This window comes from Ambystoma mexicanum, chromosome 14 (genome assembly GCF_040938575.1).
Source record: "Ambystoma mexicanum isolate Mex_15411 chromosome 14, UKY_AmexF1_1, whole genome shotgun sequence".
NCBI lineage: Eukaryota > Metazoa > Chordata > Amphibia > Caudata > Ambystomatidae > Ambystoma > Ambystoma mexicanum.
The window spans coordinates 393,059,329-393,072,444 of NC_090940.1; the positions used below are offsets into that span (position 1 = coordinate 393,059,329).

Here is a 13,116-nt window from a genome sequence, read left to right on the forward strand (position 1 = left end):
GTTCTGCATTCCATCGCCTGCCCAGCCTTGCAATCAGCAGCGTAACATTGCATGACTCACGCTTTAGGTTCTTGCCCAATTAATCCTTTGCGAACTGCCTCCAGTGGAAGTTACCTGTTGGGTGTGTATTCCTGGAAGTGGGCGCTGCTATCCTGCACGAACTCCTCTGCTGCTCTGTTATCAAACTTCCTTTGCATTGGGCATTACGCAGGACAAAATCTCTGTGTTGCAACCTCAGTAATCTAAATGCAGAAACCAGGCTGGTGCGCCAGTCTTATGATTTGTTAAATTAAGTTTTTAACAAATGAAGTGAGTCAAGGACTGAAGTCTGCAGACAGTCGCACAGAGGGACAATAAAGAAAGTGGAGTTTTACTTTGGTCTGCTGTGGCATCCTCAGATGTGGATTGGTGAAAACATCGAATGCATCTCCACACCCCCCACCTTAACTATTTCCCTTACCCCACCCCTATTTATTTTAAAAATGTCCCCAAAATTGGCGAAATGATCACAAAAAAACGCAGTCATTTCAAAATTCGAAATTCTGCGGATACCTCAAATTTGGTACCTACTTTAGCAGTGAATATTTGATGGTGAACACATTTATGAAATGCGATTCCTTTAATTGCAAAGCTACCAACGAGACCTGGTCGGTACATGGATTCATGATGCCTCAGGCAAAGTGCAATTTCGGCACCTTCCCTCACTGAAATGGGCCGCATTTTATGTTTGTAGGCCCCTGGCCCAGCTTCCCCTTTGCTGATAGCGGCCTACATGGCCACCCAGAATTCCCGGGTATGACCGCATGTGCCGCTTTGAGGGAAGAAAAAGGCTGCTGCTGAAATCAACATTGAGCAGAAAGGGGAAAAGGAGATGACAATATGATGGGAGGTGAAGCAGTCTGAAAACACCCACTAATCTTCTGCTTTTGCAGTATTGGAACTGCATTTCACAAGAAGACTAAATCATGGCGCCAACATGCCCCATGTCCTGTGTGACACCATTATCCACCGAGGCTTTCTAGCCAGTAGCCCTTTAGAATTACGGGCACACAAGTCCCAGCAGCAGTTGGCCAAAATGCCAGGACTGGATACCGCTTATATACCAAGATACAATGAAACTCAACTTGAATATTTTGCTTTAACTTAAAATGTATCTGTTTAGATACATCAAATATTTCCGTACTAGCTTGAACTTGAAAATCATCCTGGTGATACGTCCCAGTAACCCTAACTATCTTGGAAATAAAGCCTGACTACTACAATTTCTCTTCCGACCATATCTCTGGTCTATGTGACATAGTTCACTTGGATTAACGACTGTGCTGGCTCATCTTCCCTGTTGCTTCCCAAAGGCTTCAGTGTCAAGGGTTCAACCTGGGCACAGCTAGCAAGCGGGCTCACTTCACCCCCACCACCCACTCTTAATGATTATTTTCAATTCTATCCTAATGAGCCTTGTTTTGCCGTTGATTCTTTGACTGCCAGCCCACCCCCCCCACCCCCTCACACTCAGCCTGAGAGGCCTACCCTTTATTGGGCCAATAAATGTTGCCAATGGAACCTGGCAAATGATTTGCGGGGGAGGCTTGTGAGCACCCTTCCCCTCATGGCACCCTGTAATTTGTAACTTCTACTACGTCCTGATGGCAAAATGGGACAATTTCTTCAGACCTATGCATACACCCTAATGGGCAGTCAAAGGATTAAGGGCTAGTGTAAATAAGTAGTAAACCATTGTAGATCGTTTCTGCCTATACAATTTGCAGTTAGTAGCCTAAATATTTCATTTGATATGCGTTGCCTTTGCGTCAGTGAACAGATATCAGTGGACAGTGCTGGAAAGGGGTGAAAAATTTATTGAGGAGAACCCACTCCTACTTGGAGGGGTGGGGCCGTTAGGGATGAGTCGGTGGGGCCGAGGGGCGTGGTCCCAGGCCACCAATACAGTATCTCTTCATTGAACCCAATCCCCGCGATTTGCATAAAAGCAAAGAACATTAATGGAACATAAGTATGTCCCAAATTTTAAATTAGAAACCTGTTTTATTGTGATTCAGTAAGAAACCCCTTTGAGAGACTAATGGAAGTTGGGGTTTGCAGTTTTAATTGGTCACATTACTCACCATAAGAAAAAAAATGTCTGTACATTTCAGGACATATATACCAGTCTGGACAGTTACAACCAACAAGTATGTGAGGCGTTGCTGTTGTGTATTCATACTGAGTGTGTCTGTTGAAACGTGGGTGGATCATGCACACTGCGCGTTAAAGCAGGATTGTTGTTTTGCTAGAGCCCAGCTCTATCGTGTTCTGGCCCATTCCCTGCACTATCAGTGGATAGAACTTTTTGATACCAAGCCACCACAAAAATGTGATTGCACGCAATCAGGTGGTAGCTTTTATTTCAATATAGCAAGAGAGGTTGGATTAACGTAGCCAAAGACCTTGACTGTGATAGCGGACAGAAGAAGTTGCCGAGGCGGTGGGTTGGGATCACGCTCTGTGCTGATTGCATGTGCACCTTTGTCTTTGAAAATGATGCCAACGTTGCTATGGATGTCCCTGTGTTGCTCTTATCGGTGGTGTCCCTAGGTGGAAATGCGTTTTTATTTACAAATGGAGTAGCATCGCTGGCAGTCACGTGGTGGACGTGGTGATGCGTACAGGGGTCAGCTGACCCACACAAATGTAAGAACAATTGGCGCGCGAATAAGTTAGTTACTCTGCAACAGCAGCCCTTTGTGGACATGTCTTTGTTTGGTGTTCTGTGTCCTGTGCCACGCGCCCCTCTCGAAGTTGGGACGCTATAATGGCGAAGAGGGAGTGAACTCAGGGTGCTTGTGCATTGCCACGTGCAGGGTCCCAGTGTGGAACAGCCTTACTGATCCCACGTGCAGGAGGTTGAAGGAAGGCTGCTGCTTGTCCCGGCCAACCCAGCTGCTTCCCGCAGTGAGCGGGAAAGGGAAAGAGGACACCCTGGGCACATGAACTGCCCAGCCTGCTGCATCACGATGTAAGAGCGGGCCCAAAAGGGTTTGTAAGGCACCAGTGTGTCTCCCTGCACGACCCACAGCTAGATGGGCATGCAAGGCCCATGAAGGCCGAAGCATGAGGGAAGCGCAGATGGCGACGAGGGCTACCATACCAGTAAGATCTGTAAAGCATGCTGTGTGCAGAGCGGCAACACCCCAGCACCATGTCAGACCCTGGACACGGCCAAGAGCAGGCCGCAGGGGCTCCTGGGACCGCCCCGAAAGGTAGATATTAATTCCCGGTACAATCCATACTTCCATTCGACACCATCAGTCTTGGTCCGTGGTGGACCAGGCGGATGAAAGAGTTTTGACGCAACACATCATCAGACTGCTCACTGCCACGGCAGGTCTTGAGGTATGGAACATACTCTTCGAGCTACCGGAGGATGTGGAGTACCAATACAACAACCTCAAAAAGAAACTCAAAGAACTTTTTGCAACACACAGGAACGTAGATTACGAACTGCAGGTGTTCCGCACAATGACACAGCTTCCAGAAGACGGTATGGAGACATTTGTAACGCGCCTTGAGTCCAGGGTCAAATATTGTGAATTCAGCATGTACAATAATGAGGAGGCCATCAAATCTAGGGTAATCGCAGGATGCGAGTCCATCATACTGAAGAAAAAGCTGCTTCAAGTGCTGCACACACTAGCTGAGATCCTCGTTCTGGTGCGAACATTGTCGGCGCTGGTCCTCCAAATATCAACACTAAGCAAGATGCACAGATCGACGCTGACCATCAAAGAAGAAAGCATCAACAAACTCATTAACCTAACCCACACCTCACAGGATGCTCAATAAGAGAAGTGGCAATGCTTCAGATGTGGGTATGACCTTTCCCATGACCGGACGTGCCCGATTATAGGCCAAATATGCTCCGCATATGGGGGCGAGGAACATTATCGCGCCATATGCCGTAACCCAAAGGCAGCAAGAGCCAGCTCATCGGGACAAGGGTGACGCCGGAATAAATCACCACCCGATACCAACGGGATGAACGAACACGGGCGCCTGAAATACATCATAAAGAAAGACGCCACACAAGAGAGAAACATTCACTATCGCCAGAGAAACATCGGAAAAGCAGTAGAAGAATTCACCAGCTTCACACTAAAACTCCTACTACAAGTGAGTCTGAGTCTCACTCCAGCACAGACAGGAGGAGAAGAGGATACCTATATGCATTCCGAAACCCCACAGCATCGGACCACAGCCCCATTCTGCCACTCGCCATTCAGAGCCACAGAGTTCCTAGTTGACACTGGCGCCACCATTAACGCCATTCCAGAAGCAGAATATTGCAAGCCCGAGTCATAGGCATCACATGTGGCTATCTATGCCTATGTGGCCAAAGAACCGCTTCCATGCTTGGGAGCATTCAAAACTCTCTGCCGGCAGAAGGACTAACAAAGTCACATATAGGTACACGTCTTGGCAACAGAAGCCGCAAGTGGATGCGTGTTAAGCTTCAAGTCAGCGGTCCAGATGGGCTTGATCCACATACTCTATCAGGTCATGGCAAGCAAATGCATCTCGCCGGCTGGCAGAATAGTGTCAAATTTTCCCTGACTCTTCAAAGGAATTGGGAAGCTCAAGGGATGACAAACCATTTACATATTGACCTGTCGGCAAAACCCATTGCACAGCACTTGAGAGGTATCCCCTTCAATATCCAACACCAGGCCGAGAAAGAACTGTTCACACTCGTGAAGGCAGATATAATTGAACCAGCGTCAGGACCCACACCATGGGTTTCTCATGTGGTCCCAGTACCAAAGAGGTCTGGAACGTCACATAAGACTGTGCGATGACATGAATTTGCCAAATCAAGCCATCCTCAGGGAGCACCATCAGTTCAGTCACTGCGTATCACTGATATGATACATATACTCAAGGGAGCAACAGTATTTTCCAGCCTAGACCTCAATAAAGGATACCACCAGATTGAACTCCGTGAAGAGTCCTGGTACATCACAACCTTCACTACACACTTGGTTATTCTGTTACAAGTGTCTGAGCTTTAATATTTCATCAGCGTCAGAAATGTTTCAGGCGGAAATTCACAGGATCATTTGCCACGTCGCTCACTGCATAAATTATAGTGATGACATCTTGATTTTTGGCCGCTCCCAGGAAGCCCACGACGTCAACCAATGAAGGTCTGCATCACTCGACAATGCATATCTGACCCTCAACAAAGATAAACGCGACTTCAATAAGAGAACTCTGAAATTCTTCAGGCACATATTCTCGGAGAGAGGAATTTGGCCAGACCAGGATAAAATTAGAGCCTTGATAGAGGCTCCGTGCCCAATGAACGTAGAGCAAGTAAGGTTATTCTTGGGGTTGGCGAGCTATTGCACCCAATACCTACTGGACCTTGCCACCACAAGTGTGCCACTTCGCTCGCTCACAAAGCAAGACAGAACTTTTGATTTGGGCCTGGTTCAACAAGAGGCGTTCAACAGAATCCGGAGGGACATTCCCACGCCTGTATGCATGTCATACTTTGATCCCAATTTGCAAACCGAGGTGACTGTTGATGCAAGCCTGGTGGGTCTTGGAGCCGTCCTGGCTCAGCACTCGGGGAGTGAACACGCGCAGAGGAATATTGTTTCATACGCCAGCAAGAGCCTCACGGAAGTGGAACAAATGTTCTCAGAGGCAGAGAAGGGGGCCCTAGCAGTTGTGTGGGCGTGCAAACATTTCCACCTGTTCTTCTATGGAAAGCCGTCACAATAATTACGATCATCAGGCTCTCATCACAATTTATGGGAAGCCAAATGCAGTAATGCCATCCCGCATTGCGAGATGGGGCTGCAGCTACAAGAGTAAGTACGTCATCCGACACAAGCCAGGGAAGGATGAAAACCTGGCAGACTTTCTCTCGCGTTGCCCACTGGAGGGCCCCAGTTCTCGGGCAGTTGAGCAGATGGATATGTAAACTACATCATGCACCATGCAATGTCTACAAATATATCAATGACGGAATTGTTGAAGTGCACGACTGAAGATGCTACGCTCTCCCTGGCCATGTCCTGTATAGAAAATGGATGATGGAACTCTGCAGTTGCCTCTGTCCAGACACACCAGACCCTTGATGGACACCTCCTCAGGATGCTTGTGAAATCCAAAGAAGAGTTGTCTGTATCTCTTTTCTCTCTGGTACTGAAAGGAGACTGCATTCTGATGCCAGTAGCACTCCAGCAACGCACAATTGACATCGCACACAACAGTCACATATTGACGAAAAAAAGAATGCTTTGAAGGAAAGTATGGTTGCCAGGAATGGCTAAAATGATCAGGACGACACTCAAAGCATGCCACATTTGTCTGTTTTCAGCCCCATATGTTAACTGAACCTTTGAACATGACCCCACTCCCAGAAGGGGTATGGGAGGAAGTGGCCATAGACTTTTTTGCCCCCCTTAGGTCAGGAGAATACGTGTTAGTAGTGCTAGATGAACACTCGAGGTATCTGGAAGCATACATTGTGTCATCCACAGCTGTCACAGCCACTATACCAGTTCTAGATTGGATCTTTTCGTTCGGAGTGCCCAAAGTAGTGAAGTCGGACAACAGTCCTCCATTCACCAGCAAAGACCTTTGGGATTTCGCAGCATACCTGGGGTTCCAGCACCACAAGATCACTGTAGAACGCTTCATGGTGGATATCAAAGCAATCTCTCTATCAATTGCTGCTCGACTACTGCAACACTCCACATGACTTCATTCAACATGCCTGGCTGAGCTAATGCGCGAACAAAGTATCCCTGCGACAGCAGCCCTGTGTGGACGTGTCTTTGTTTGGTGTTCCATATCCTGTGCCACGCGCCCCTCCTGAAGTCCCGACGCCACAATCAGAAAGATAGAGAAGAGATTTAACTGAGATCACATAGACCAATACTCAAATAAAACACACAAGTTGTCGGGCTACCTTTCAGACCATGGTCATCTGTTCTTCAGACTCTCTTAAACGCCTCGTTACTGGGGGGGGGGGGGTAATCCTCCGTGTTTCTGGTATGGAGTGCGCTGCACTTCTTATTTGGCCTGGTGCGAGTTTCTTTCTTGCTCACCCCAGGCTTTAACAGGATGTGGCATTCCTCTTCCCCATCTCAGACCACACTAGTCACCCCAGCCCCAGTGGCTTGTGTCGTCTGAACAGTTGTATGTGGTTTCGCTGATAAGCATGTGAAAGTGCACCTCGCGGTCATCCATACGTCACTGTTTGATAACTACTCCCAGGTGGCTATATTTAGACAGAGTGGATTAATGATCAATAGAACGCACAGGGCGAAGGGGAGCACGTGACCTGGCACACCAGGGCCATGGTACCAAAGAGGAACAGTCCAAATGAGGTGGGGAATGCTATAAACAAAACCAGCATTGGCATTGCCAATAGTTTGGGCTTTTGTGTAGGCATGGGAAAGGCACTCTAGGAAAACAGTAGAAGGCTTGAAATTAAAAGTGTGTGTGTTTTTTGTTGTAAAATAGAAATGGCTTACGAATACATGAACACAAAGTTGAATAATATGCTAGCAAGGGACAGATACTTATTTTTTTTATAGAAAAGGGGAAGGCAGGATCTGGCTGAAGTGCATGGAATATACAGAAAAAGCGTGCAAAGGTAGAGCTACTAAGAACCAGGAGATGAGGAATGCATCGGAACCTAGCCATCCGCCGGGCATTTGCAAAATAGCTGCAACTTGCAAAGTTAGTGAAACAAAGGAAAAGACAAACACTTGAGAAACGAGCATGAGTAACACTTAAAAACACTGTGACCGTCCAGTACTACCCCCACATGTTAGGGGTGGGGGGGAAATACAAGCAGAAACATGGAAATGCCAACTGCCCTCCGAAAGTTACTGTGAAATCACAAAATCCAACGCACCAGAAAATGACCATAAAAGGGGGGCTTCTTGTTTACAGTTTCACCGAATGGGGAAAGAATATAGAATGTTAGTTTTATCTTCAAGCAAAGTCTGCACTGCCAAGCGGATGGGTGTTCAAATTTGTAATCCCCCCACCCAGAACTATTTTATACAGTTGCACGATGCGTGTGATGATACATAAACACGGAGAACTCCTGGTGGACTCTTTGCAACCGAGTAAAACAAAGAAAAAAAGCTCCGTTGATTTTTGGTCAAATAACAAAAATCGTAGACCACACACACACACCCTAAACTTTGTACGACTAAGTTCAAAATGTCCGCCAAACGAGCATTAATCAAGCATTCTAGCACAGTGAAACAGCCGGATGCTATTTCCATTTACACAGAATTTGTGGAAGAAGAATCAAGCGCGTGGATTGCCGGCAAAGTATTCAGAAGTTGCCACGTTGGCTTCTAGCTTAAAACAAATGAATGTTGATGATTACTGAAGAGCATTGTTGGACTGAATATCATATGCCAGGGGATGAAGGTGTAAGGGTAAGAACAGAAAGCATGAACTAGCAGGCATAACCGCATTATTAGCATAGGGAGGCTGAGGTTAGTATTTACATGTTTTCAAATGATGAGTAGTCATGAGGGCAGAGTACAGTAGAGGTGGGTTACCTGCAGGTTTTGATAGGAGTGTGGGAGGATCTGGGGGATCATTGCATTTAGGTAGAGTTTAGACTTGTTTTGATGATTTTAACTGAAGAGACGTCTGCATTGGCCAGGGGAGAGCATTTCAGTGGAGTCGGGCAATAATGGAAAAGGAGTGAACGTGGGAGTTACTGGGGACAAGGAATTGATAGTTTTTGAATAGTCGAGCAAAGAGTTGTAGAGGGGAGAGTACAGTGTGATGCATTCTGAGAGGTAGTGCGGAGGCAAGACCATGGGTCGGTTCATAGACTTGTAGCAGTGATTTTGCATGGAAAGCTATCCAGCGTAATGACAGTAGGTTTAAAAGGGTGCAGATCCCAAAGTTGAGGACTTTGTTGAAAGGTTCAAAAGAGTAAAGGGGTTGACCAAGAAGTAGGCGTGTGCAGAAGGCCAGTTTATTGAGCACAAGAGCAGAGCTGGGCATTTGTTTAGTGGTGCGTGAGGTGTGGTGTTCAGGAGGTGGAGTCCGACTGAAGTGGCTGTGGCTGTCGCGGGCTGTTTGTTTTTTTGGTCTCAGTGAAAAAGAACCCCAAGGTTGCAAGCCATGGGTGACAGGGTGAGGTGTTCAGTGGTACAAAGATGGGTGCTGGAATCTAGGCAAGGGGAGAGTGTGGTTATTGTTGGAGGCATGCAGAAAGATGACTTCCGTCTTTGATAAACTTACCCTAGGGTAGCATAGGGCAGTCCAGTGATGTATGGCATTTGGGAAATTGGTTATGTGTTCCAAGATTGCATGGGTGGAGAAGGGGAAGGAGAAGATTATCTGAGTATCGTTAAAGCCAAAGATGGAAATGACGTTTCAGAGGGCAGAGGTGTTTTATAGTCAAGAGGAGTGCGCTTTGGGCCGATCCATGAGGGACACCCACAGAAAGGGATGTCGGGGAGGATTTGATAAGAGTGCCATTAAATGGGGGAGAAGTGGTCAGAGAGCTGGGACGTCGCCCATTCAAGTACAGTGTCTTTGAAGCCAAGTAGGGAAGAGTTTAAAGGTGGTCAGATGATCCGCAATGCGTAATGCAGTGGAAAGGTCTAGGATGATGCTTGAGGACACCTGATAGTGGTGGGCAGTGGTAAGAGGAAGGGGTGATGTGGAAAAGCGCAGTCTTGTTGGAGTGTTTGGACCGGAGTTCAGATGCACATGCATGGCGTCCAGCATTAACAGATGTGAACTGTAGTGTGGAATGGCATGGGGATGCCTGGATTTCTATGCCTTTCCTTACACCCAGCACACAAAACAATCAAAATTACACCAAGGCGACAGTGGAAACCCAAGTGTTGGCGGCCACAGTACTCTGTGCCAAGTGCATGATAATGAGCAGGTTTGTCTCGTGTGGCGCATTACTGGAGAACAAATTATACCAAACGGGTGACCGACGCACCTATGCTTGAAATTCATGTCCAAGCGGTTGGCTTCGGCAAGTGAGTGTTTTCCTTCAGGACTAGTATCGAAAGAAATCGAAAGTAGGATACTCTGCAATAGCTTGAATTCATCATGGAGTATGATTATAATTCTGGAAAATAATTTTTCAATCAATTGGCTGTAGACGATGGTAGATCTATACCCTTATCAAAACACTCCCATTGTTTCTATTATCACAGGATTACCTTGGAGCGATCATTGATACTCCTGAGCTGCCGATTAAGCCAGACCAGGTCAGCGATCTTTTTGGAAATATTGAGGATATTTATGAGCTGAACAGGTGAGTTTATGGTTTTGCGCAGCGCGTGTTTTCATCAGTTTGAGTTTTAATACTGGGATTGTTATTCAGCATATCTTTAGCATATTGTATTGCTTCATTTCCTGCAATATTTCTTTTGACTTTGTTCGGTGGACTCAGCGCCTCATTTAGGATTGCGAAGTATAGATGCTTAGTACGTTTGAAATATTTTTAGAAAGTCTAAGGCGCAATGCACATTTTCTTTAACCCCTTCCCTGCCAGGTGAGTGTGTCGGGGAATTGATTAATAGATTTCCCTGAAGCCATCTTGGTTGGGGCAAATGGAGGACATTCTGCAGTCACCAATTTAGGGGTAGCAAGGGGGTGTAACACGAGTTGCAGGGGAATTCCAGTGAAAAGCAACCTTGGAACAAATATTTGAGGTGTCTGGGCCATTTGGATTTGCACGAGCATGTTTGCCACTGCAGAAGAAATTCCACCAATGGAAAATAAATGATGGCGCTCCCTATGAGAATTTACATGCCATTTACATTATTTTAGATTAGCTTAAATATTAGATTCATAAATCTAACGATGTTTATTAGTTTTCTAATAGCTAAAAACCCTAAGCCAAGTTCTAGTAAAAATAAATAAAAACGTAATATTTTGCAGTCGATAATACCTTTATAGCCACTCCTTAATATTTGATGAAGAAAACGCGCCAGGCCCAGGCTCACACTGGCCTATAGGCAATGCCTGAACCAAAAACGCAAAATGCTAGTGTGGGCTACTTTTTTGGCCCATATGGGCCGGTTTACTTAGTTTCTTCACTAGCGACTAGTAGTTTTGACCAGTGTTACTGAATAAATATTCTTTAAAATGCACAATTTGCATCACACTTTCAAAAACGTCCCCCTTGGGTACTACTCAAACAGTCTGTCGCAAAAGGAATGAATTACCTTTTACTACTGCGGGCCAGTTTTTTATTGGTGCCCAAGACCATTTTATGTCCCAGTCCGACCGTTAAACCACAAAACAAAAGAGTGTCCGGACAGGTTCACTAAACATATATATAAATTTAATTTATAATAAACTTCTCAATACCAGAAATATGGCACAAGCTATCTAAAGTATTTCCTAGGTATGTGTTTTACAGTTTTCTGTGTCCACCTAAGTTTTCATAGGGATACATTTTACAAAAATCACCATTTCGTACTTCTGTTTAAGCATTATACAGAAGTAACTTTTTATTATTTCAATTATTACTCATAAGCAAGGTCTGTCAATTACCAAGCACTATTAGCTCAACATAAATTCCAAATCAAGCACAATATGTACAAAAAAGAACCAATAAATATCCATGTTCATGTACACAGTATTTCATACAATGCAAAAGACAGTTATATACACACATTAGAAAAAAACATTTGAAAAAACTTTTTCTCAGAATAGTCAACACTATATAAATTTTGAAGTTGATAGGCCCCCACTCAGAGGTTGAAACCATATGTCTCTGAATTATAAATTTTCAGTTCCATTGGGGGCATTTTCAATTGGTTAGCTAAACTCAAGGTCTACTAGCTAAACTCGGGGTCAGGCCTTGAAGATGAATTCCCAATGGGGAAATCAGAAAACCACATTGCGCAATTTTATCCAAACTCGAATCAAGAGCCAGAAATGGAAGTGATTGGGAGAAATAGGTGAAGAGGTCTCTGAAGTGGAAAAAGGTAGATACGAAAGAATGTGGCCAAATCTGTACAAGGCATACATTTGTTTTCCAAAATTGATTAGCTGAGTTTGCTAATGAAAGTATTTTTGATTAGAAAATGGACCCATTTGAATAGGAATTTTGTACTAATATTGTTACTGTCACCAGAAGTTATTTGTACCCAGGACATGATATGGGCAACAATCCAGGAGAGTTGCGTATCGCTGAAATAAGTGAGAGGAGTCAGGTCTTGCAAATTATTTAAACTTCAACTAGACCTGCAGGTCAGGTAACTTAGTTTACCTATTCAACCGAAGAGAAATGCACTCAACCCATAGCAATGGAGGACAACACATTTCAAATGCCATTTCTGTAAAATGGTGTATTTCACTACAACCCCACTTTATTTTGCACACTGCTGCCACCCAGAGGCCAGCCATGCACTGTGAAACTTTTATTTTACATTTACTGCAAACAAAGTAAATGTTAAATAAAAGTTTAAAACATCTCTTGTAAATGCTACTTGTCCTTCATAAAATCTACTAGACTATGCGAGTAGGTAAAAAGACTATGCAAGCTGTAGATGAGTGCCTGTAAAATGTAAAACAGTATCTGCATGAAATGGACACAGATATGATAAAAAAGGTTCTACAAATTGTTTGGCCAGCTATCTCCTGCAGGTGGTAATATTATAATACAACCATAAACCAAAGCGAGCCCTGTAGGCTAACTACAGCATTTGGTATTGCAGTAAATCTGTAGATGTACAGACTGGATGGAACTATTGATCACTACGTTGCATAAACATCTAGTTTGCTTTGTATTGTCATTACAAAAGTGGAGAGAAAGAGATTAGGCAGGGAACTGGGCAAACCAGGTGGAGTATTGTAGATTGTGGTCATCTCACTTTCAGGGTACCTTGTATAAAGCAACAGAATGATAATATAGAATGTCAAGGAGTATGGGTTCGCTCATGTGTTCAGGACCAGTTGCAAGAGGAAAGCCACCTGCAGGTTACAGAACTAGGTTTGCCATTGAAAGCATTTGATCATATACGTTTTCAAAAGTGTTAACTTGTCAATATGATGCATCTTACACAACAAAATGAAATAGTTGACACTAGG

General features: G+C 44.8%; 1 protein-coding gene across 1 annotated transcript in view; it reads left to right on the forward strand.

The window, feature by feature from the left end:
- Positions 1-13,116, forward strand: part of PLEKHG3 (pleckstrin homology and RhoGEF domain containing G3) — a 352,319-nt gene that overhangs the window by 65,836 nt on the left and 273,367 nt on the right. Inside the window, exon 3 of the mRNA XM_069638314.1 lies at positions 10,227-10,327. Coding sequence (XP_069494415.1) covers positions 10,227-10,327 — 101 coding nt within the window. The remainder of the gene's footprint in view (positions 1-10,226; positions 10,328-13,116) is intronic.